Genomic DNA, 23,634 nt, shown 5'->3' on the forward strand with positions numbered 1-23,634 from the left:
GATGGACATACACTGAAACCTGGTGCTAACCAGAGGAGGAACTTGTCCCCAGAAAAGGTCTTTCACATGCTTCTAATAACCCCACACTGTGGGGTGAAGCTGCAGACCAGACGATGGTGGGTTAAAGGACCACACCCTGGACTTGGGCAGACTAATTATGCACATCCCTCTTGTCTTCTGTTTAAAGGATGGCCTCAGGTGAGGACTCAGAAGGTAGACTTGGGAGCTGCTATTGTCCTCATCAATATGACCATATTAAATAAATCTACTTTCGGGCTGGAGAGATGGCTCAGATGTTAAGAGCATTGCCTGCTCTTCCAAAGGTCCTGAGTTCAGTTCCCAGAAACCACATAGTGGATCACAACCATCTGTAATGAGGTCTGGTGTCCTCTTCTGGCTTGCAGGCATGCATGCAGACAGAATATTGTATGCATAATACATAAAAATAAATCTACTTTCTTCCTTTTGTTTTACACTGCCTGGATTTTTTAATCACCTTGTTGAACAGACAGCTAGCTGACCATGGCTTGTCAGAGCTGTCAGGGGCACAGGCATCTTAACTCATGTAACAGCCTAGGCTAGCCTTAATCTGAATCTCAATCTCTCTTTCTCTCTCTTTGGGTTTTGAGATAGGATCTCAGTATGTAGCCTAGCTGGCCTGACTAACTCTAACCCTAACCCTTGCTTTGTAGACCAGGCTGGGCTCGGATTTACAGAGACCTGTCTCGGTATATGGGTATTTTGCCTGAATGTATGTCTGTGTACCATATGCTCACAATGCCAGAAGAAGGTGTCAGATCACCTCATCCTAAGTACAGGGACTTAGATCCTCTAAAAGAACAGTTTGTGCCCTTAATTGCTGAACCATCTCTCCGTCTCCTATTATTAGGACTTTATAAAGACTATTAAAGCTGTGATTTTAATAAGCTATGATTACCATTCCTTTATTGCATTGATTCCACATATGCCCCCATTAAATAATCATTTCCTTTCTATCTGCTTAATGTTGTAAACAGTTTCCCACTGTACCAGAGCTAAGGGGACGACCAGTCACTTTCTTATTAGATTTGAGGCCTGGCCCACAGGTGGGAATTCATATTTGGTACTGTAAACTAGGAGAAAATCCCATAGCAAAGGAACTATTAAACCCTAGGGAAGAGGTAGGACTCCACCTACTGCTGATGTGCTGCTAAATGGTAGTCCTGTCGAATGGCCTTCTAAATATTTATGTTGATTCCCACAGATTGCAGCTACTCTTAACCACGGTCAGAGAATCTTCTTTTTACAGCAAAGTAGAGTCTAACTGATCAAAACGCTGCACACAAGTGTCTATTGAAGTCCGTTCCTAACAGGACCTCTGCATCACTCCCTCTGATGCTTAGTAAACACCATGGCAAAAGAATGTTAGGGCTGGAAAATGGGCAGCTCTGTGAAATGCCATCTTGTGGACAATACATGGCCAATGCACTCAAGAACTCACAGCTCATGACAGTAGGTGGGGTACTGGTTGGGAAGCAGGGTACAGTGGGCACTGGAAGGGGATGAGACAGGGTAACTGTATACATGAAAATGATCAAAATGCATGTAAAAAGTGCATAATTGTTAAAGAATAAATAAATTAAGTTTACTAAAAAAAGAAATAGATGTTGTGGAAAAATGGCCCAGAGGCCTACAAAATAAATGATGTCATTTAAAGCAACAACATCAACACCTGGAGGTCAAACCCCAGCAAATTCCTCCCCTACTCCACCCCCCCAATCTCAATATGTAGCCCTGTCTGTCCTGGAACTCACTAACTCACTGGCCTCAATTCATAGCGATCTGCCTACGTCTGCCTCCCAAGTGCTGGCATTAAAGGTTTGTGCCACCGTGCACCACTGCTGACAACCGTTTTCTAGAGCCACACTCTACCTCCTAAATGTTCCAGTTTTTCTAAACAGCATCACTAGTGGGGGCCCAAGAGTTCAAGCACATGAGTCTATAGGGGATATTATAGTTAGTCCACAATCCTGAAACAATACAGAGTTCCAGGGATAAGCTCAGAAAATGTATAGAAATTTCCTCTTCCAGAGGGATCCATTCATCCCTGCTAAGATCCTCATTATTATTTAGCCTCTTTGAATCTGTGGATTGTAGTGTGACTATGCTTTATTTAACAGCTAATATCCACTTATAAGTGAGTTTGTGGGTGTGGCCAACCAATGACTGATCTAACTTGAGGCCCAAGCCATGAGAGGAAGCTGATGCTCTGACACTGGATGGTTAGGACCCAGAAGGAGGATAGCTCAGAGACTTAGGGTAGAAGCAAACACAAATGACAAAAAAAGTAAATGGAATTATTCCCAGTAATATTCTAATATTCTAGTATATTCATAGACTAGTGCCTAGCCCCAGTTGGCATCAGAAAGGCTTCCTCCAGCAACTGATGGGAGCAGATGCAGAGAAACACAACTAAATATTAGGGAACCTCAAAGAAGAGGGGGGGAAAGAATTAGAATTGTAGGAGTCAGAAATATCAAGGATGCCACAGAATCAACTAAACAGAGCTTATAGGGTCTCACAGAGACTGAAGTGGCAATCATGGAGCCTGCGTGGATCTGCACTAGTCTGCCGTGGTTGTCTAGCCTGGGGTATTTTTGTCTTTGACTCTTCTGCCCGCTTGTGGGACTCTTCTACTGTGTTGCCTTGTCCCTTCTTTATACGGGGGTATACACCTAGCCTTATTGTACCTGTTTAAGATATTTGGTTGGTATTATTGGGAGATTTGCTTTTGTATGAAGTGAATTGGGGGAAGAGTGGATCTGAGGGAGAGGGGAGGTTGTGGGGAACTGGGAGGAAGGGGAAGTTGTGGGGGACTGGCAGGGGAGGCTTTGGCTGGGATGTATTGTATGAGAAAAGACAAAAAAAGAAGAAGAAAAGGCACAGGAAGTCTCAACTTTCTTGTGTACAGAAGTCCCCTGGACATCTCAAGATTCAGAGTGTCTGAGCTGAGATTCTGTATAATAAGCTTGGACTGAGCCTGTTGATGTTCACACAAAGCTGCATGGAATGTAGACCAGGATGCCCTAGGCAATGCATGAGTCTACCTCACAGCTGGTAATAGGAGTCGTTCTTGGAGCAGACTGTATTCCCCTATACTTGCAATACCATCACTCAGGTTGAGGCAGGATAGTTTATGGAAGTAAAATTTGTACTCAGTTTTCTCATTAATGTAAAAGATAAAAACAAAGACAAAGACAAAAGAGCCTGAAAGAAGCAACTTAAGGCAAGAAGGACTTAACTTTGGTTTTTGATTTAAGAAGGCTCAACCCATCCTGGCAGGAAAGGCATGGTTGGGTTTATAGCAGCTGGAGCATGTGGCTGGAATGACTCATATCTCCAGGAATCAGGAAACAGAGAGTGGGGATGCTGTGGGATAATGCTCTTGTATGCTGTAAAGATTTGTCACTCATATTGGTTTAATAAAACACTGATTGGCCAGTAGCCAGGCAGGAAGTATAGGCAGGGCAACCAGAAAAGAAGAATTCTGGGAAGAGAAAAGTTGCACTCATCAGCCAGATACAGAGGAAGCAACATGAGATTGCCTTACTGACAAAAGGTACCAAGCCATGTGGCTAAACATAGACAAAAATTATGGATGAACCTAAGTTGTAAGAGAGAGTTAATAATAAGCTTGAGCTAATAGACCAAACAGTTTATAATTAATATAAGCCTCTGTTTATTTGGGATTGAATTTCATTGGAGCCAGACAAAACAGAAACTTCTGTCTACATAGAAATGCTGTCTCTTATCTGGATTTCTCCTTTTCTTCCCTTTTCTTCAGTCTAGGGGCCCAAATCATGGACTGCTGTTACCGACATTCAGTGTAGCCCTTTCCACCTCAGTTAATCTTCTCTGGTAACACCATCACAGACATTTCCAGAATTGCAAGTCCAGGAGCTTCTAAATCAAGAAGAGCTGTCACAGCTAATTAGTGCGTTCTAGGCCATCTTGGGATACATGGTGAGATCCTGTCAAAAAGAGAAAAAATCAGTAATAACTTGGCTCCCTGCTTTACAGTCTAAGACAGTGGAGTCTGGGAAGAGGCCTGAGAATTCTAGAAAAAGGTTTGAGGCCACTGATGTCAATCATCACAGTATCATGCACAGCAAAGAGTTCCAAATATCATCAGTCCTGAGCTGCCATGTTGACAGGTACATGTTGTTATCTCTGTTATGGGTTGTAGCCTCAGGAGTAAGAAATAGGAAGCAATATACACAATGTAACTGTCTGACTAATTGCTATCTGGAAATTCTCTAGACTGATTTGCAACTTATAGTCATAAATAATGGAATGTAAATTCTCACCGTTAAAACATAAGAAATTTTATAGATGAAATGAGAAGCTTACAAATTTTTTATTTTAGAAAAATAAAAATTCCCCAAACTTGAGTCCTCATATCTAAGGACAGAACATGAGAGCTCATCCACACTGGATGCACAAGGTACAGGTACACACTGGTGGAGCCAAGGACTCAAGCTGTGCTCAGCTGCAGGGATGTTTAGTAGAGTGATGGGGGACTAGGTCTCTGCTTCCTTTTTAGATTTTTCAGTGAGAAGACCAAGCAGTGGAAATAAAATGATAAAAGTTAACTACCTACACCCTTTTCGATCTCTGGGAGGATAAAGACAGAGAAGGATGCAGAATGAGTTGGTGTCGGAGAAAACTCCTAGCCCTAGACCACATAGATAATATTCCAGGGTTTGGTTGCAGACAGACCTAGAACAGGGTCAGAAAACATGAGAACAGGATCAAGTATCCTCCCAGCCATTTCCCCTCCTGGAGACTCCACCCCAGATTTGTGTCACATCATGAGAATCCTCAATTTTCAGGTGTTCCTTACAGAGTTAGAAAAAAGAAAAAAACCCGGGCGGTGGTGGCGCATGCCTTTAATCCCAGCACTTGGGAGGCAGAGGCAGGCAGATCCCTGTGAGTTTGAGGCCAGCCTGGTCTACAAGAGCTAGTTCCAGGACAGGCTCCAAAAAACTGCGGAGAAACCTTGTCTCAAAAATAAAAAAAAAAAAAGAAAAGAAAAGAAAAAAGAAAAAAGTCCCAAAGTGGACTATAGTAACAGATCATAGTAACAGAACATGGGCACATTTACATCCAGGGCTTGAAATTTCTAAGGAAGGTACAAATCTCAGACACTGCCCTTGTCCTACCTGTACTCTTCCTCATCACAATGGCAGCCACAGCTCCAGCGACCAACACTCCAAGGAGAATCAGCCCAGCAATGATGCCCATGATGGGGGTGGTGGGAGATGGAGGAGGCTCTGGGAGAGAGAGTAGGAGAGGATAGAGGTGAGGGACCCTGGCCCTGCTCAGGGTCTGCAGAAGGGCTCCTGCTTTCCCTAAGACAGACTCTGGGCCTACACACACCCCTTTACCCCATCTCAGGATGAGGGGCTCAGGCAGCCCCTCATGCAGCACATGGCATGTGTATCTCTGCTCTTCTCCTGAAGGCACCACCACAGCTGCCCACTTCTGGAAGGTTCCATCCCCTGCAGGTCTGGTCTCAATAAGATCCATGTTCTGGGTCAGGTCCTCCTCATCCCTCTGCCAGGTCAGGGTGATGTCTGCAGGATAGAAGCTCAGGGCCCAGCACTTCAGGGTGGCGCCTCCTTCAGGTCTGGGGTGATGAGTCACATTTGTTTTTGGAGGATCTGAGAAGAGTCAGAGAAAAACAAACTTCTGTTCCTTCCTGTAGACAACTTGAGCACTGATCATGTGCTCATCGCCTGAGTTGGGCTGGAGATGAAGAGAGCAGCACTTAAACTGTACAGACCAAGGATGATGGTGACTCAGCTCAGTTGCAAGTCTCTCTGCCCGCAGCAAAGGCCACACAGCTGCTGCCACTGTCTGCTGAGGATCCTGCCCAGTGCCCCACAGGTGTTATTCCTGGAGTTGCTGTGGTTGGTGCTCATGTGATAGACCTCATGCCATGTAGAGGAAGACAACTACCCTGGGCTTCCCAGCACTGACATCCATCCTCCTCAGATGGAGCAGTCTCAGAGGCCAATCTTATCATCCATGCCAAGGGCAGTGCAGCTCTCAGCTGCCATTCCACTCTACAGGGAGAAAGCAGGCCACATCAGCACTTCCCCCATGGATGGTTGAGCTTCATTTGCATGTTTTATATCCCATAGCAGGAACCATGAAATGGATCCTCCCAAACTCATCTTTGGTCCTGTTGAGTTCCCACTCAGGTGTCAAGTACCCTTGATAAGACTTCAGCAACAGACCAAAGGGAATCCATCCAAGTCTATCTTTACTATCTGACACTAATTTGGCAATTCCATAAATTTATTGGCAGGTACGTTTAGGCACATGGGTAAGGAGTTACTTAATATTCAAAAACAACTTCATCACATTAAAGTCCACTCCAGCATGAATGACAGCTCACAAAACCTGTCTCACTAGATTCTGCCACCAGTTTATCCCATGAGTTAAATTCTCCCCTTCCCCATCCTGACTATCCTGGAGTTGGCTGTGTAGATAAGGCTGGCCTCGAACTCACTCATCCTCCTACTCCTCAAATGCTGGGATTAGAGGCATCAGCCCCTGCACCCCACCCATCAATTAACCTTCTATCTCTTATATACACTAGTAACTCTGTACCAGGTGCAGCTGGTAGGATTCCTTGTGATTGGGGAACATAGGATGGTGTGAATGGCTAGAATCCCCAGCTACTCTGATTTTGAAGCAGCCCATGTCATGCCTGGGGACAATATTTCATAATAACTGGCTTAGGAATTAGTCCCCATTCTCTTTTCTTCCCATAAACTCTGCTCAAGTGCTGACAGAGTTACCCCCACGTACCTGCACGCTGCAGCACCTCCTTCCCTTCATCCAGGTATTTGAGAAGCCACTCCACGCATGTGCCCTCTAAGAAAGACCTCCATAACATTGCAGTACCAGCTGCCTCCCACTTGCGCCTGGTGATTTGGGCCTCCTTAGTATCCACCGCAATCCAGGAGTGCAGGTCCTTGGTCAGAGAGATGTAATCCTGGCCTTCATAACCAACATTCTTATACCCACGAAGGAAGCGGTGGTCTGGCCCTATGTCACAGCCACTCAGCCACTGGATAGTGTGAGATCCTGTTGCAGTCAGGGAAATCAGCAAGGTCTCCTAGGTTAGCCCCACTCATTGTACAATAGCTTTCATTTGATTAGTCAAAGCCTATTACCCAGTAAAATGAAACCCCAATAAATTTCTTCAGTCTTGTCTAGAATGACAGGAACTTCCAAATTTCTCTAATCCAAGGTATGTTTCCAGGGCCCTAGGAATATGTGGAGACTATAGACTAGCCTTCCGAGTCTAGGGTCACTCAACATTACCTTTCTGGCTATGGTAGCCAAACAGGGACCACAAGTCGACTTGGCCAGCTATTAAGATGCGCCTGCTGATGCGTGTCAGCTCCTCCAAATGCTCTCCGTCCTCTGCTATAAATGGAACCCGCGGCTCCACCCGCTGACTCGCCGCTTTGCTATCGAAGCTCAAGATCTGCGTGTTGTCCACGTAGCTCACGACAGTGATCCGAGGTTTACGGAACTCAGGATCGTACAAGGAGGTGGTGAAATACCGCAGGGAGTGTGAGCCTACCAGTGGCCCGAGCTGACTCTGAACCCGGCCGGACCGAGGAACCATTGCACCCGCTGGGAAAGGTGAAGGGCGCTGGGTTCCGGACACGGATTGGAGACGGGAGCTTGGCAGAGGCTGCCCATCTCGAGGAGAGGGGAGGTCTGGCTGGACGACGGTGGAGACATGGCTTTCTGGGTGTGGTCCCGGACGGGAGCCCTCGATCCTCCCCGCCGAGGTGGTTTCTCTCTCCACCCGGTCCTCGCCTGCGCTGTTCTGAGTTGGGGCTAGGGCATCTGCAAGCAACAGAACAAGAGCGCAGGGCACCGTGAACCTCATCTTCAGTGTTTGGAGAACCTGAAGGGTTTGGGTCTTTGTTCCTCTCTGTACAGTTTTATAGCGTTGTGGGTGTGTGGGGACGGATCACGATGATTCTGAGCGGTTCTCTGAAATTCTCACATACAGCAGAAATGAATGTGTGGGTGTCCAAACATTACTGGGGAGTAAGGGGTTCCCGTTTACGAATTCTTCTTTATTAAAAAGGAAAAAAATAAGGCTAAAAGCAAAAACAACAGCAAAACCAGACTCAGAAGGATGCTCTGGTACCATTTCATTTGTTTTGGCAGGGGTTGGGGCTGGGGTTGGGGGTAGAATGAGAACAGCTCTTGCAAGCCTTAATCTTGGAGTAATATAGAGAGGAGAGCAATGCCTTTGAGTTAGGATCAGTAAAGTAGAATTGTAAACAGCTGTAGAAAGTGTGGAGAAAAAATCATGCAGTTAAAACACCATTGCACATAAAATAAAAATAATAACAATTTTTTAAATAGAACACCAGGCCACGTGGTGGTGGCACATGTCTTTAATCCCAGCACTTTGAGGCAGAGGCAGGGGGATCACTGTGAGTTTGAGGCCAACCAGTGTGGAGACACAGATCTGGTTTAGAGTGCAGGCTCCTCCTGGACATGAGATGAAGGTGAAAAATGACTGCTTGGCAGACCAAGGATAGACAGAAGCATACTTTCTCTGCTCATTTCTCAAAGTTCTGTCAGAATCTGTACCCTTGATAAGGAAGTGGTGTTAGAGCTCAGTCCATCATGCTCCACCAGATATAGATTAAGAAAGTGCTTTGCTTCTGCATACTTTTTGCTTTGTTTCTTTATACTTCTTTTTATTCTGTATACTGCTTTTTATTGAGACATTGTTTCATGCAGGGTGAGGTGAGAGTATCTCATGATCATCTACATGGGTAAGGAGGGTTTGAGGGTTGAGGTACTGTTTTTTAGACTGTATAAAAGACCATGCAAAATAAAGCTTGTTATTCAATTGTTCATACTCTGTGTCCCCCGTGTCCTGATTTGTGTGAGACCCTTACTCAGGCATCCAAACGCACTAGACATTGACAAGCCAGGACTGCCAAGCAAACAAACAAAAAACCCAAACATCTGTATTGTGGACTGATTAGATTGGTTTGTGGACTGATTAGATTGGTTAGATTGTCACTGATACAGAGAGCCAAAATGTCTTGTGCTATTCTAGACCCTTAAATATCCATTATTAATCCCCTCTCCATGTAACCTGACATCCTTGTGATAATTAGGTAAATTGTTTTGGCATGTACAAACAGACAGACTCCTAGCATCAACCAAACCATGTCATCAGATAACATCTGAGGTCTGTAGCAGAGTTCCCTACATTGATATAACCTGCATGCCAGATGTTTCCACAAATATATTTTAAGATGTGTTGTTTATGCCTTTTTTTGTTCTGTTACTATGTAAACTTTATAAAATTGCTATTATTTTAGAACAAGGAATTTGTTCTAAAGTAACTGAAATCTGTGTCCCAGGCTATTATCCCTTACATTTGACTCCAGAATAAACTCCCTTTGAGTTGTGATCTGTGTTTTTATTTTTCATATTCACAGTGTATCATGACTATTTTATTTACATAAGAAACATAGATGACTATGACTGTGTCTTTCCACTGTAGTGGGATCTAGTAGAGTTTCTAGGACGAACATTAGAATGTGATAATTGTTTCTCCCGGTATCTAGCATATCTAGTTGAACGTATCTAGATCTCGAAGAAATCATGGTAGAGAACAGTGATGGTTTTCTATGATTATGCTTTTCTGATGAAGTTTTCAGTCCCTTGCATGACTTTGGTCACAAGACTGTCTGGGCACACTTGGAGGTCTTGAGTTACTTACTGGGTACTGCAACAGTACACAACATGGATTAAAGTTGTGGGAGATGGTTTTCTTTAGAGAACATATAGTAAAGGGGCTTTGGTATGAGGAACTTGTTGTGCTCTAAACATAACCTTTGTGTACAAGCAACAAATACTCTCTGAACAGAGGTTTGAGGTTCAGTTCTCAGAAACTGTTCCCCTGACACCAGAGAGCCTAAAATCACATTCAGGGCTCACTCTCCTTCTGTGAACACCCAACATTCTACAGTGTCACAATTAGTAAAAATAAATTCATTAAGTGTGATGGTTTCTATTTTAGGAGTTTGGCACATAGTCCTGCTTTTCTTGTTACTCTAATTGAAGCAAACACATGCTCTTTTATTGTAATCTTAATTACTAATATTAACTGAAATATGACACATCACACAGTAAATATAAGTATATAAGGGTTACAGGATAGATAGATACAAAGGTTAAGGAGGCTGCAATAGCATTTCATAATGCTTCAGAAGTGAGTTTATAGAAATGTAAATAGAGGACTAGGGAGATGGCTCAGGTTAAGAGCATTCACTGCTTTTGTAGAGTGATTCTCAGCACTCACATGGTGGCTCACAAGCATCTGTAACTCCAGTTCCAGGGTATCTGATGCCCTCTTCTGGCCTCTGCAGGCACCAGGGATATACCTGGTGCATGCACATACACACAAACAAAATATTCATACACAGAAAATAAAAATAACCCTTAAAGAAATGTAAAGAGTCTTTTTAATATGGTAGGGAACCCAAACGATGCACAGAAGAAGCTGCTGCTCTAGAGTCAGACACTGAGCAGAAGACTGAGAAATGACTCTAGCTGCAGAGGTAAAAGGTGGGATTAGATCTAGGGAAAGGAATGGACAGATGGATGGACAGAGATCTAGATGGATGAAAGAAATATGGGAAAATTATAGCAAAATAGTCCACATCAGCATAACTGAGCTGAAGCCCCAGGGACAGTGTGGAGTTCTCTGTCAGTCACTGATCCACACACTATCAATTGACAGATTCGTGTAAGGCTAATGACATTACACTGTTGGGTGTACACATTTTTCTGGGATTTTGATGAAGATATATCGTTGACTGAAGTTTTCATTATGCCCAGTCCTGCAGCCATTCAGTCCCAAAGTAACACACAGAGGCCTACACTAATTTTAAACTGGTTGGCCTCTTAGTTCAGGCTTCTTATTAATTAACTCTTATATCTTACATTAACCAATAATTCTTGTCTGTGTTAGCCATGCTCTTGTTACCTTTTATCAGTGAAGCATTCTCATCTTGCTTCCTCTGCATCTGAGTGATAACTACAGACTGAGCCTTTCTTCTTCTCAGAATTCTCCTTTTCTTGTCACTCTGACTATACTTCCTGCCTGGCTACTGGCCAATCAGAGTTTAATTAAACCAATACAAGTGATAAATCTTTAGAGGATACAAAACCATTATCACACAGTACTCCCACTCCCCTTTATTTTTCTTTTTAAAACAAGAACTCTGAATCTAATTCCCTTGTTTAGCTTTTTTTCCTGACCATTATCCATAACAACTTGTATCTAACACTCTAAACCAAGGAAAAATAGATCTATAATCTATTTTTCTGCAATGTGGGCATAGTTTTCTAGAATACTTCCTGCTGATTGGGGGGTGCTGATAATCTCATGGGGACCTAAGGAAAATTTAGGATTATGATCAAGTCCTGACTGGAATAGTCTGTGAAACTTGATCATCTCAGCCAGGAGTTCTGGATGTAGAACTCAGAGGAAACGCCAACAGAGGTCCTCTGAAATGTTGGATCATCTGGGTCATTCACACCTACTGGAGATTTTTTAGGGCATCTTCCTTAATAAAACCGGATTTTTCTTAACCCAGAATGAATCCATAGTCCCACATTTCCCATGGAAACAAAAGCGAAACCTCTTTTCCAAAGTAACATATCTTTTGACTTCAATTTTGAAGTCAAGGCATTTTCAAAATATGTTATGTTGAATTAATCCAGTAGCATTTATAATCAGAAACGCTGATACAAAGAAGCCATGCTTAACTCTCTTCTTTTGTGTCTAGGATTATTTCCCAAGCTTTCTCAGGCTTTCTGTGGATGTAGTTGTCCACGATGATGCCATTTCTTGACAGAGGTTTCTGTCACATCTGGTCCCACAGTCATTCAGTACCAAAGTAACACAGGAGGCCTACATTAATTTTAAACTAGTTAGCCTCTAAGCACAGGCTTCTTATTAATTAACTCTTATACCTTACATAAACCTGCAATTCTTGTCTATGTTAGCCATGTGGCTTGGTACCTTTTATTAGTGAGGCATTCTCAACTTCCTTCCTCTGAATCTGGGTGACAACTAAAGCCTGAGCCTTTTTCTCTTCCCAGAATTCTCCTATTCTGGTAGCCCTGCCTATACTTCCTGCCTGGCTACTGGCCAATCAGAGTTTTATTAAACCAATACAAGTGACAAATCCTTACAGGGGACAAGACCATTGTTTCATAGCAATGTACCCTTTCATTGACTGGGTGTGTCCCATAAGTTCTTGGGCCTGGTTCCTCTGATATGATTCTAATATACAGACACACTCCCACAGTCTCAATTCATCTCAATACATTTGTAGAAGATTATATTCCCCACATTTGCAACACCAGCTCTCAGAGGGAGACAGGATGATTTTGGGGAGTAGAAGGTCAACCCAAACTGTTCTGTCACTCAGTTTTCTCTTTCTTATAAATCAAACAACAACAAACCTGAAAGAAGACAGAGCAGCTTAAGGCAAGAAGGATTATTTTGGTTTTGGATTTAAGAATGCTCAGTGCATCCTGGCAGGAAAGGCATGGCTGGGTTCATGGCAGCTGGAGCTGTGACTGGGATGACTCAAATTTCCATGTATCAGGAAGCAGAGTGTGGGGACACTGGCTCTTATCTGGCTTTCTCATTTTCCTCCCTTTTCTTCAGTCTGGCCCCCAGATCATGGAGTGGTGTTACCCACATTCAGTGCAGCTCTTCTCTTGCTACATCCACGGCTGTCACGCCAGTTTAGCAGAAATGCTGACTGGGCAGGCAAATATTGCCGGATGGGTTAGGATTCATGCTTCTCGGAGCTGTGTGTTCCAGGTGGTCCCTTGGCAATCAGTTGTGGTGTAATGCTACCTGAGTCGCCATCTGTACTAACTCGACTTCGCTGTCCTTGGAGCCATAATGTGTGTCTTTTCCTTTGTCTGTGTGTTCTTTGTGATCCTTACATATTGCTAACAGATCAGACTATTCCAGGCAGTTGTGGATATAAACAAGACTGCTGAGGACATTTTTGAATTTTGTTCCACTATTAATTAAAGCCTTAAAAAAGTAGCCAGTTCTGGGAATTGCCAGAGTTATCATTAGGACAATTCCTTGATGATGTGGAATAAAAGGAGTTAATCTTAGCAGAAAAAACCTTAGAGCCTTCTACAGGAAAACAGCATTAGGCATTTATGTGCAACTTAACAGGAGGCCTATGCAACCTTCCTTATGGCCAGAAAACCTAGGCTAATTACAACATCTGACCCTGAGAGTTGGGAAGGGAAAGGAGTTGAGATTAATGGTACAAAATGAGTCTCAGAAAGTTTTTCCAGGAAGATAGTAGCCTTCTTCTTTCTCACCCAAACACACAAGGTCACTTAGCTGAGCCCAGCCAGCCACCTGGTACAAGCTGATAAAGGTGGGCTAACTCAAGAACAATGGTCTCTCTAATAACAAGAAAAAAGAAGGGGTAACTTTACAAATGTAAGGAAGCAAAAGTCCTTGTACTCATGCCAAAGCATCTTTAAAGATTCTCTTTGTAAAACTGTTTTATGCCGTTCTTTTCTATTTTATGATCTGATGTTGTATGCCTTTGCCAAGTTCTTTGTTTGTAATAATATAAAAACCTCGCCCTGAATAAGTAAAGTACAACAGCATGTCTCAACATTGAGAGTGTCTGTGTGTCACTTTCCTCACCGTATCCTGATTTCTCCTGTGCCTTCGCCCTGATTCCCTTACGGTCTGAGTGGCTCCCTTGAACCGGTCTGTAGCATCCTCTCCTCAGTTAATTTCTGGAAACACCCTTCACAGACAAATCCAGAATTGCAAGTCCTGGGAGATTCTAAATCCTGTCAAGTTGACACTGAAGATTAGCTGTCACATGGTGAGTTCCAGGCCAAACTGATCCACTGCGTGAGACCCTGTCAAAGAGAGAGAGAAAAAGTATATCCAGGCTCCCTGATATTCAGTCTAAGACAGTGGGGTCTGAGAAGAGGCCTGGGAATTCTAGAAAAAGGTTTGAGGCCACTGATGTCAATCATCACAGTAGCAACCACAATGGAGAACAGTTCCAAATGTCATCAGTTCTGATTGCCATTTTGACAAGGACATATTCTTTCTCTCCTATGAGGTGTAGCCTCAGGTATGAGAAATAGGAAGTGATTAACACAATGTCAGTCTCTGACTGATTGTTATCTGAAAATATTCTAGACTCATTTGTAATTTAGAGACACAAATAATAGAATCCACATTCTTGTCATTTATTCATAAAGTAATTTTATATGTGAAATTAGAGGCTTACAATTTTTTTATCTTAGTAAAATGAAAAACCGCAAACTTAAGTCTTCATATCTAAGGACAGAACACAAAAATCCATCAACACTGCGTCCTGCACAAGGTACAGGTACACACTGGTAGAGCCAAGGACTCAAGCTGTGCTTAGCTGCAGGAATGTTTAGCAGAGTGATGGGGGGACTTGTTCTCTGATTGCTTTCCATACAAGAAAGGAGAAAGGAGTTCTAATGCCAGGACAGGAGGCCAAGGGGTAGAAATAAAATAAAAGTTCTAACTACACACTATTCCCTCTCTGGGAGGATAAAGACAGAGAAGGATGAAGAACCAGTTGGTGCCAGAGGAAACTCCTAGTCCTAGATCTCAAATAATAGTTCAGATAATAGAACAGGGTCAGGAAACCTGAGAACAGGATCAAGTATCCTCCCAGCTATTTCCCTGTCCTGAGGACTTGACCTCAGATTTGTGTCACATCACCGGGAACCCCAATGTGAAATATTTGTTCTCTATTTCCAGTTTTTCCTTACAGAAAAACATAATGATGATGATGATAATAATAATAGTCCCAAAGTGGCTAAGCACTCATCAATGGACACACTTTATAGTAACAATACAGAAAATGGGTATGTTTACATCCAGGGCTCAGTAAGGCCCAAGTCTCAGACACTGCCCTTGTCCTACCTGTACTCTTCCTCATCACAATGGCAGCCACAGCTCCTGCAACCAACACTCCAAGGAGAATCAGCCCAGCAATGATTCCCATGATAAGGCTGATGGGAGACAAAGGAGGCTCTGGGAGAGAGAGTAGGAGAGGACAGAGGTGAGGGACCCTGGCCCTGCTCAGGGTCTGCAGAAGGGCTCCTGCTTTCCCTAAGACAGACTCTGGGCCTACACACACCCCTTTCCCCCATTTCAGGACGAGGGGCTCAGGCAGCCCCTCATGCAGCACATGGCATGTGTATCTCTGCTCTTCTCCTGCAGGCACCACCACAGCTGCCCACTTCTGGAAGGTTCCATCCCCTGCAGGTCTGGTCTCAATAAGATCCATGTCCTGGGTCAGGTCCTCCTCATCCCTCTGCCAGGTCAGCGTGATGTCTGCAGGATAGAAGCTCAGGGCCCAGCACTTCAGGGTGGCGCCTCCTTCAGGTCTGGGGTGATGAGTCACATTTGTTTTTGGAGGATCTGAGAAGAATCAGAGAAGAACAAACGTCTGATCCTTCCTGAGGACAACTTGACCTCTGATCATATGAGTTGGGTTGGAGATCTAGAGAGCAGCACTTAAGCTGTATGGGCCCAGGATAAAAAAACTCTGTATTCCTTGGAAAGTTCTAGAATAAAGGGCTGAACCTGTACACCCCCAAGTGGAGTACAACCCAGTGACTGAGTAACTATAGCTGGTCTGTGAACACTGGCAGAAACGGGCTGAGATCAAAAGGGAACTGACACTCACCCCTTTCAGAGTTGGTTCCTCTCCATGCCTGAATAGATGGGATCTCTGTTATGGTTTAAATAGAAAATATTTCCCCATGTCTCAGGAATATGAAACCTTGGTTTGTATCTGGTGACACTGACTATTCTATTGGGATATTTAGGAATGTAGGGTCTAACCAGAGCGATTTAATCACTGGAAGGTGGACCTTGAAGTTTATGGGCTGTTTCTAGCTCCTCTCAGTTTCCTGATCTGCCCAAATGTGAGCAAGGTTTCTAGGCTGTGGCCCTGAATGGCTCCCACCATCACGTGCCCCTTATGAACTATTAGTCAAAGGTTGGAGAGCCGCAGTGCTTCAGTTTTCCTCCCTGAAGTTGCTTCTTCTTAAAAAATTTGTCACAGGAATGAAAGAAGCAAGTCATACATCATTGAAAGAAGGGTGGATTCTGTGGGATCTGGGAATCAGGGAGGCTCCCCTGCTCCAAATCAAAGACAAAAGGGTGGTCATTTTCTGGAGTGGCATAGATCTGGAACCGATGTCAAGTGTCTTCCTACTGCCCTAGTGTTATGACAAGACACCATGGCCAAGGTCACTTAAAAAAGGAAGGGAGCAAGCTAAGTGGATGGCATGGGCTTTTGAAATATCAAAGCTCCTCCTTCAAAAGAACCACAGCTCATGATGCTTCCTTTACAGTTCACACTGAAAACCAAACTTTCAAATTGTGTGTGTGTGTGTGTGTGTGTGTGTGTGTGTGTGTGTGTGTGTACACACCTGCACATGTGCAACACACATCTCAAGGTCAGAGGACAACTTGTGGGAGTCGGTTTTCTCCTTCTACCATGTGTGCCCAGGGTTTCAGACTCAGGTTGTCAGGCTTCATGGCAAGCATCAAGCACTGAGATATCTTGCTGTCCTAATGATCCTTTCATCCGCATCAGATTGTGCAGCCTTTGTCCCATAGCGGGTTGAGCAGTTACAGTGCTCACTTTATCTACTTCCATAGCTCAGATCTTATCTACATCTATGTTCCACAGTCTTGGGTACTCAGTGTGTGTGCTATTTTATTTTTTTAAAGTATTTTTGTTTGTTTCTTTGTTTTAACAAGTTTAGATGGAGAATATCCCCGATTATCAAGGTTTCCCATACTGAATCACTGCTAAGGCCCTGTATGTATGCTGAATCGTAGTCTTTTCCCTGAGTTAAAGGTGGGCCTGAAGGCAATTCTATTACTTTTACCTTACTTTCTCTCTCTTTACTGTCTTATTCTTTCCTTCATTTCCAGGTTTTTGGATTGCAGAAGCAGACATCTAATTCCTGCTCTTTCCTTTATGCCTGCTTCACATTCCCCAGCTATAAGAAATGGTGAGCCAGTTTATCACAAAGGCAGCATTTGCACATGTTTTTCACATTGTCATTCTTCCCTTAGACAAGTCCTTCCTGGGTAGGTGACTCAGCTCAGTTGCAAGTCTCTCTGCCCACAGCAAAGACCACACAGCTGCTGCCACTGTCTGCTGAGGATCCTACCCAGTGCCCCACAGGTGTTATTCCTGGAGTTGCTGTGGTTGGTGCTCATGTGATAGACCTCATGCCATGCAGAGGAAGACAACTACCCTGGGCTTCCCAGCACTGACATCCATCCTCCTCAGATGGAGCAGTCTCAGAGGCCAGTCTTATCATCCATGCCAAGGGCAGTGCAGCTCTCAGCTGCCATTCCACTCCACAGGGAGAAAGCAGGCCACATCAGCACTTTCCCTGCGTCGATGGTTTAGCTTCATTTGCATGTTTTATATTCCATAGCAGGAAACATGAAATGGATCCTCCCAAACTCATCTTTGGTCTTGCTGAGTTCCCACTCAGGTGTCAAGTACCCTTGATAAGACTCCAGCAACAGACCAAAGGGGATTCCATCCAAGTCTATCTTTACCATCTAACACTAGTTTGGCAATCCCATAAATTTATTGGCAGTTACTTAGAGGCACATGGGTGTGGAGTTACTTAATACTTACTCAAAAACACCTTCATCACATTAAAGTCCACTCCAGCATGAATGACAGCTCACAAAACCTGCCTCACTGGAGCCTGCCACCAGTTAACTTCTCCCCTCCCCCATCCCGACTGTCCTGAAGTTGGCTGTGTAGACAAGACTGGCCTCAAACTCTCTCACCATCCTACTCCTCAAATGCTGGGAGTAAAGGCATCAGCCCCTGCACCCTGCCCATCAATTAACCTTCTAACTCCTGTACACACTAGTAACTCTGTACCAGGTGCAGCTGGTAGGATTCAGGATTCCTTGTGTTTGGGGAACAACATGGGAGGTGGGTGTGAATGACTAGAATCCCCAGTGAGGGTCATCACAACCACACTGATTTTGAAACATTAATAACCTGTTTTGCGCCTGGGGGACAGACAGTATTTCACGATAGGTGGCTTAAAACTTGGACCCGTGTTGTTTTCTCCCCATAAACTCAAGAGTAGACAGAAAATACCCTATCCCTCTTATCTGCACATTGCAGAATCTCCTTCCCTTTTTCCAGGTATTTGAGAAGCTTAGTTTTGGCTGAGGTTGGGGTAAGGGTGGAGCGACAACAGCACTCAAAAGCCTAATATTAGCAGCTGCTGTCTGGAGTAACAGAGAGGAGGGTAATGCCTTTGAGTTAGGGTCAAAACTGTAAGCAACTGTAGAAAAAGTGTGGAGGAAAAGAGCCCAGACTGTCAAAGTAAGCGTACTGGAGATTTTGTTCTGGATCAAAAGAAGAGACAGAAAGGGGAAACGAAAAAAAAAGTTAACCTTTTTGAGTTAGAAATCAGGAAAACAGCAGGATGGTGGCGGTGCACGCCTTTAATCCAAGCACTCGGGAGGCAGAGGTAGGCAGATCTCTGTGAGTTCGAGGCCAGCCTGGTCTACAAGAGCTAGTTCCAGGACAGGCTCCAAAGCTACAGAGAAACCCTGTCTTGAAAAGCCAAAAAATAAAAAATAAAAAATGTAACACCCGATTCTGTGTTACCCCCTCGGTACAGTTCGCAGGCCAATGTACTGTATGCGAGTCCGGCAAGGGCCTGGAGATTGAAAGAACACACAAGAGACCTGGGTCATTCGAAAGGAGATCAGCCGAATGCCATTTATTCAACTTTGGGGAAATCCTTATATGCCTAGCTGCTGCACAAGGATTTCCACCCAGGCAGGTGGGAAATTACCACACCAAAGATGAAACAATGCCCTACAGCTAATCACCAGGCTAGGCAGAGGGAGCACAGGAACAAACAGGATGTTTTAGCTGGCTGACCAGAAATTGTCCTCAAGATGCACCCCAGGAGCAAGGGAAGACCCAGGCCCTACAGAAAAAAAAAAGGAAAGAGAGAAAGGAAAAAAGAAAAGAAATCAGGAAAGCAATAGGCTTAGCAGTGAATATCTGCAAAAACTGAATTGAGAGAGGGCCTCCAGGGATGTAGTAAGGAATTATCTCACTTGGGGTATTATTATTCTTCCCATTTCGTTTTTTGTTTTCTTTTTGTTTGTTTATTTGTTTTTCGAGACAGGGTTATTCAGTAGCTGTAGAGCTAGTCCTGGAACTTGCTCTGTAGATCATATTGGCTTAGAACTCACAGAGATCCACCTGCCTCTGCCTCCCGAGTACTGGGATTAAAGGTGTGTTGTACCACAATCCACCACTGCCGAATTTCTTTGTGTATTTTCAAATGACCAGCTTTCTAGAAGGGTTGTCTGCCGACCAGGTGATTGACAGTACTAGTTAGATTAACTCTTAAGAGAGCTGACATTGGTGGGCATATTCTGGTCTTAGGGACAGATCAGTGTGTGTGTGTGAGTGTGTGTGTGTGTGTGTGTGTGTGTGTGTGTGTGTATGTGTGTATAGTCTCCACCCTTGGTCAGATGTGGAAATTAGATTCCATTCTATTGACCAAATAGAAGTTACCCCAAAGCCCTGATACCTTCACCTTTTCATATGGCAAACGGGGATATGGGGGTTGGGGTAGGAGGCATAGGTAGAGGCTGAGGATGTCCACAAGTTCAAGGGCAGCCTGGTCTATATAATGAGTTCTAGGACAGCTAGAGCCACACACTGAGACTCTGTTGTTTACTGTGGTCCAGGGAATTGGTAGTGTGCTTATTGTGCAAGCTTGAGATCCTGAGATCGACCCCCAGAGTGGTATGGCTTGTAGTCCAGTACTATGGAGATAGTGACAGGTGGGTCCCTCAGACTCACTGCCAGCCCACCTAGTCCCGTGGGTGAACTTCTGGCTATTTAGTGACTGCCTCAAAAAGAGGTGGATTTTTTTCTATAACAAAGAATTGGTGTGTTCCTTTCCCACCAGTCTCCAAATCTAGTGTAAATGTGACTGATGGCTGTGGGACAGTTTCACACCTGATAATGATAAAATGAGAACTGTGTAAAAATACAAGGACATAAGGACTCAGATATGAACTAACATCAGCGTATCTCAAATCATCTTATAAAATAGAACGGGAAGCAGTACTACCAAAAGCATTTTTTAAGACCACAATTATCCTGATATCAAAACTGGGTAAAGACACAGAACAAAATTATAGCTCAATTTCCATGATGAACTTGGATGTGGACATTTTCAAAACAATACTTGCAAGCATAAGTCTACAACACATCAAGATATCATATACCACGACCAAATTGGCATTATTCCAAGGATTTAAGAATGACTCAATATATTCAGTCAATAACTGTGATATGGCACCTAAGTCGATGCAAGGACAGAAATCATGTGACGGGGAGTTCAGCCAATCACATTCTGTCCGTGGGGCGTGTTGCCCTAAGGCAAAAATTTACCTATAAACCTGGTGGGTGCGCTTCCCTGCACTCTCTCGCTTGGCCCCTGCATTCTTGGATGGACCTTTGGGACTCTGGTGTAAGTTTTCCTTCTGTTTATTAAAGCTATATTTTTATATTAATCTAGTTTGGTTGATCTTTAATTACTGATCGAGTGCGCCCCTTCAATCATGGGGTCACCTCAACATATTCAGAAGGGGTCTTTGACAAAGTTCAACATCTTTTGGGATAAATTTAAATCCTGAGGAGACTAGGGATAAAAATAATGTATTTCAACACTATAAATGCTATAAGTAAGAAAATTCTATTCAGCATAATACTAAATGGTTGAAACAGCATTTCCTCTAAAATTAAGATGACACAAGGGTGTCTATTTTCTCCACTCCTGTTTAATATAGTTCTTGATGTCTTAGAAAACAATGAGGAAAGAGAAAGAAAGAAAAGGGAAAGCGGATATAAAGCAAGTGGTATAGAAGGTCCTTCTGTCTTTGTGTTGCTTTCATTGGTTAATAAAGAAACTGCTTTGGGCCCCTGAAAGGGCAGAACTTAGGTAGGCCGAGAAAACGAAACTGAATATTGGAAGGGAGAAAGCAGACTCAGAGGGACGCCATGGATCTGTGGCCAGAGGTAGATGTGCTGAAACTTTGTTGATAGGCCATGACCTTGTGGTGATATACAGATTGATAGAAATGGGTTAAATAAAGATGTAGGAGTGGGGCTAGAGAGATAGCTCAGAGGTTAAGAGCATTGCCTGCTCTTCTAAAAGTCCTGAGTTCAATTCCCAGCAACCACATTGTGGCTCACAATCATCTGTAATGGGGTCTGGTGCTCTCTTCTGGCCTGTAGGCGTATATACAGACAGAATATTATATACATAATAAATAAATAAATATTTAAAAAATAAAGATGTAGGAGTTAGCCAATAAGAAGTTAGAGCTAATGGGCCAAGCAATGTCTTAATTAATACAGTTTCTGTGTGGTTATTTCAGGGCTAAGCTAGCCGAGATGAACAAGCAGCACCCTGCAATAAGCAAGAAGTTAAATGATTTTTATTTGTCAGTGATACGATCCTATGTTTAAAATCTAAAATAATTTCAACAAAGTAGCAGGATGTAAAGTCCAATACAAAAGTCAGCAGCTTTTTAATATACCAACAACAAACATGGTGAGAAATGTCATGAAAACAATCCCAGACATAATGGTTTTAGAAACAGAAAAAAACAATTAGATACCTAGGAATATACATGAGGGGGTTAAAGACATGAACAATAATGTTTTGAAACACTACATAAGGGAGGCCATGATGGCTTTTATGTCTGTAATCCAATGCTCAGCAGGCACAAGAAAGGGGATTGTGGCAACTTTGGGGCTAGCCTGGTTTATATAGTGAGAACTTATCTCAAAAACTAAAACTAACCAAACGATAACAAAGAAAGAAAGAAAGAAAGAAAGAAAGGAAGGAAGGAAGGAAGGAAGGAAGGAAGGAAGGAAGGAAGGAAGGGAAGATCTATAGAATATATAGAAAGATCTACTATGCCCATGAATACTCAAGATTAATATTGCAAATATGACTATGGTCATGAAATAAATCTAGAAGTTCAACGCAATTCCCAATGGCATTCTTTAAAGAACTAGAAAAAAAACTAAATTTATAAGGATGCAGAAAAAAACTGCTAATAGCCAAAGAAGTTCTTAACAGGAAGAGAATACTAGAAGAGTTAAAATACTATTTCAAATTCTATTACAGAAACATGGTTTTACAAAAGAAAAAGCAAGAAGGCATGGTACAGGTACAGAAATAGACACGGACCAATGGAACAGAATAGAGGACTCAGATATAATCTATAGTTACAGTTTTAGAACAACCCACATTCTAGAAGCGATGCTTCCCCATCCCCCACCCAGTCTTCTAGGACTCAGGGCCAGCATCCCTGTCATCACAATGGGACACATTTCCACTGTGCCAAGGTTTCATATGCTCATGTTCCATACCCACTGTAAAGTCTGCGTCATCATCCCTCTCATTCTCTCTCCCCTCTCACTCTTTCCCTTCCTTCTTCCTCTCTCCCTTCCTCCCTCCCTCCCTCCTTAGCTCCCTCTCTCTCCTCCCTGACCATCTCTCACATCCCCACTCAGAGGCACCCTTTTTGCCATCCCAATAAATCCCTTGTGTGAAGTCTGCTGCATGGTGCAATTTTTGTGCCATTCCTTGGCCCTCCGATACCACAAAAACACTTATACACCATTTTTTATTTTCAACCACAATGCCTAAAATGGTCATGGGGGCAGGGACGATACAAATCCATTCAGAAAATGGTGTTGGGAAAACTTTATACTCCATGTAGAAGAACAAAATTACATCTCTATCTCTCACCTTGAGAAAATAATCTCAAAGACCTTAAATGTAATGCAGAACTCTGAAATCTGCTAGAGGAAAACCCTTTTGATAGATGCACAGACCGTCTGTTAGGATGGTCTGAAAGGATTTATAACTCAAGAAACAATAACAAGAGCTGACAAATGGGTTGCATGAAATGAAAAACTTCTGCCCTGCAGAGGAAAAAATTAGAGGGTGCAAAGACAGTCTAAGGAAAGGAAGAAAATATAAACCAACTATAAATCTGAAACAGGATTGATACGTATAATACATAAATAATTCAAAAACAGCAAAACCCAAGAGCCAGGTATTGTGGTGCATACCTGGAAGCCGACGAACTGTGAAGCAGACTCATGAGACTACAAGTCCAGCTTCATGGACTGTGTTGCAAAAACAAACAAACAAAATCATTCCGGTGGAGAACTGAATGAACTCATTAGAAGTAAGCAAGACAACGGAGGAAGGAATTGGAAATTTATTTAGTAGTTCAGACAAAGGACACAGGTCGTTTTTCCTCAAGGTGTGAGCAAGACAAAACAGTGCAAAGAAATTGAATTTTGGATTCATTTAAAACATGGACATTACAATATTTCCTATTGGTTA

At 43.2% G+C, this 23,634-nt stretch overlaps 1 protein-coding gene and 1 pseudogene across 1 annotated transcript; both read right to left on the reverse strand.

Annotated features, from left to right (window-relative positions):
- Positions 1-3,707: 3,707 nt before the first annotated feature.
- On the reverse strand, positions 3,708-7,962 carry LOC125408463 (HLA class I histocompatibility antigen, alpha chain G-like). Its single transcript, XM_087898676.1, has 5 exons — positions 7,373-7,962; positions 6,859-7,168; positions 5,427-5,702; positions 5,202-5,312; positions 3,708-4,010 (listed from the first exon to the last, which is right to left on the reverse strand). The coding sequence occupies exons 1-5, from the start codon at positions 7,955-7,957 to the stop codon at positions 3,967-3,969; spliced, it is 1,326 nt and encodes a 441-aa protein (XP_087754802.1). The 5' UTR covers positions 7,958-7,962; the 3' UTR covers positions 3,708-3,966.
- A 6,715-nt stretch (positions 7,963-14,677) lies between these two features.
- LOC148119276 (patr class I histocompatibility antigen, A-126 alpha chain pseudogene) lies at positions 14,678-15,596 on the reverse strand (annotated as a pseudogene).
- Between the last annotated feature and the right edge of the window lie 8,038 nt (positions 15,597-23,634).

The sequence above is a fragment of the Myodes glareolus genome, chromosome 18, assembly GCF_982192425.1.
Source record: "Myodes glareolus chromosome 18, mMyoGla1.1, whole genome shotgun sequence".
Lineage (NCBI taxonomy): Eukaryota > Metazoa > Chordata > Mammalia > Rodentia > Cricetidae > Myodes > Myodes glareolus.

Excerpts from the sequence above, each read along its gene's own strand:
- LOC125408463 (XM_087898676.1), bottom strand. The coding sequence starts at position 7,957 with ATGAGGTTCACGGTGCCCTGCGCTCTTGTTCTGTTGCTTGCAGATGCC. Across the intron at positions 5,703-6,858 it reads GGAGGTGCTGCAGCGTGCAG|ATCCTCCAAAAACAAATGTG; the intron begins GTACGTGGGGGT and ends GACTCTTCTCAG. Across the intron at positions 4,011-5,201 it reads TGTGATGAGGAAGAGTACAG|GATCTCACCATGTATCCCAA; the intron begins GTAGGACAAGGG and ends TCTTTTTGACAG.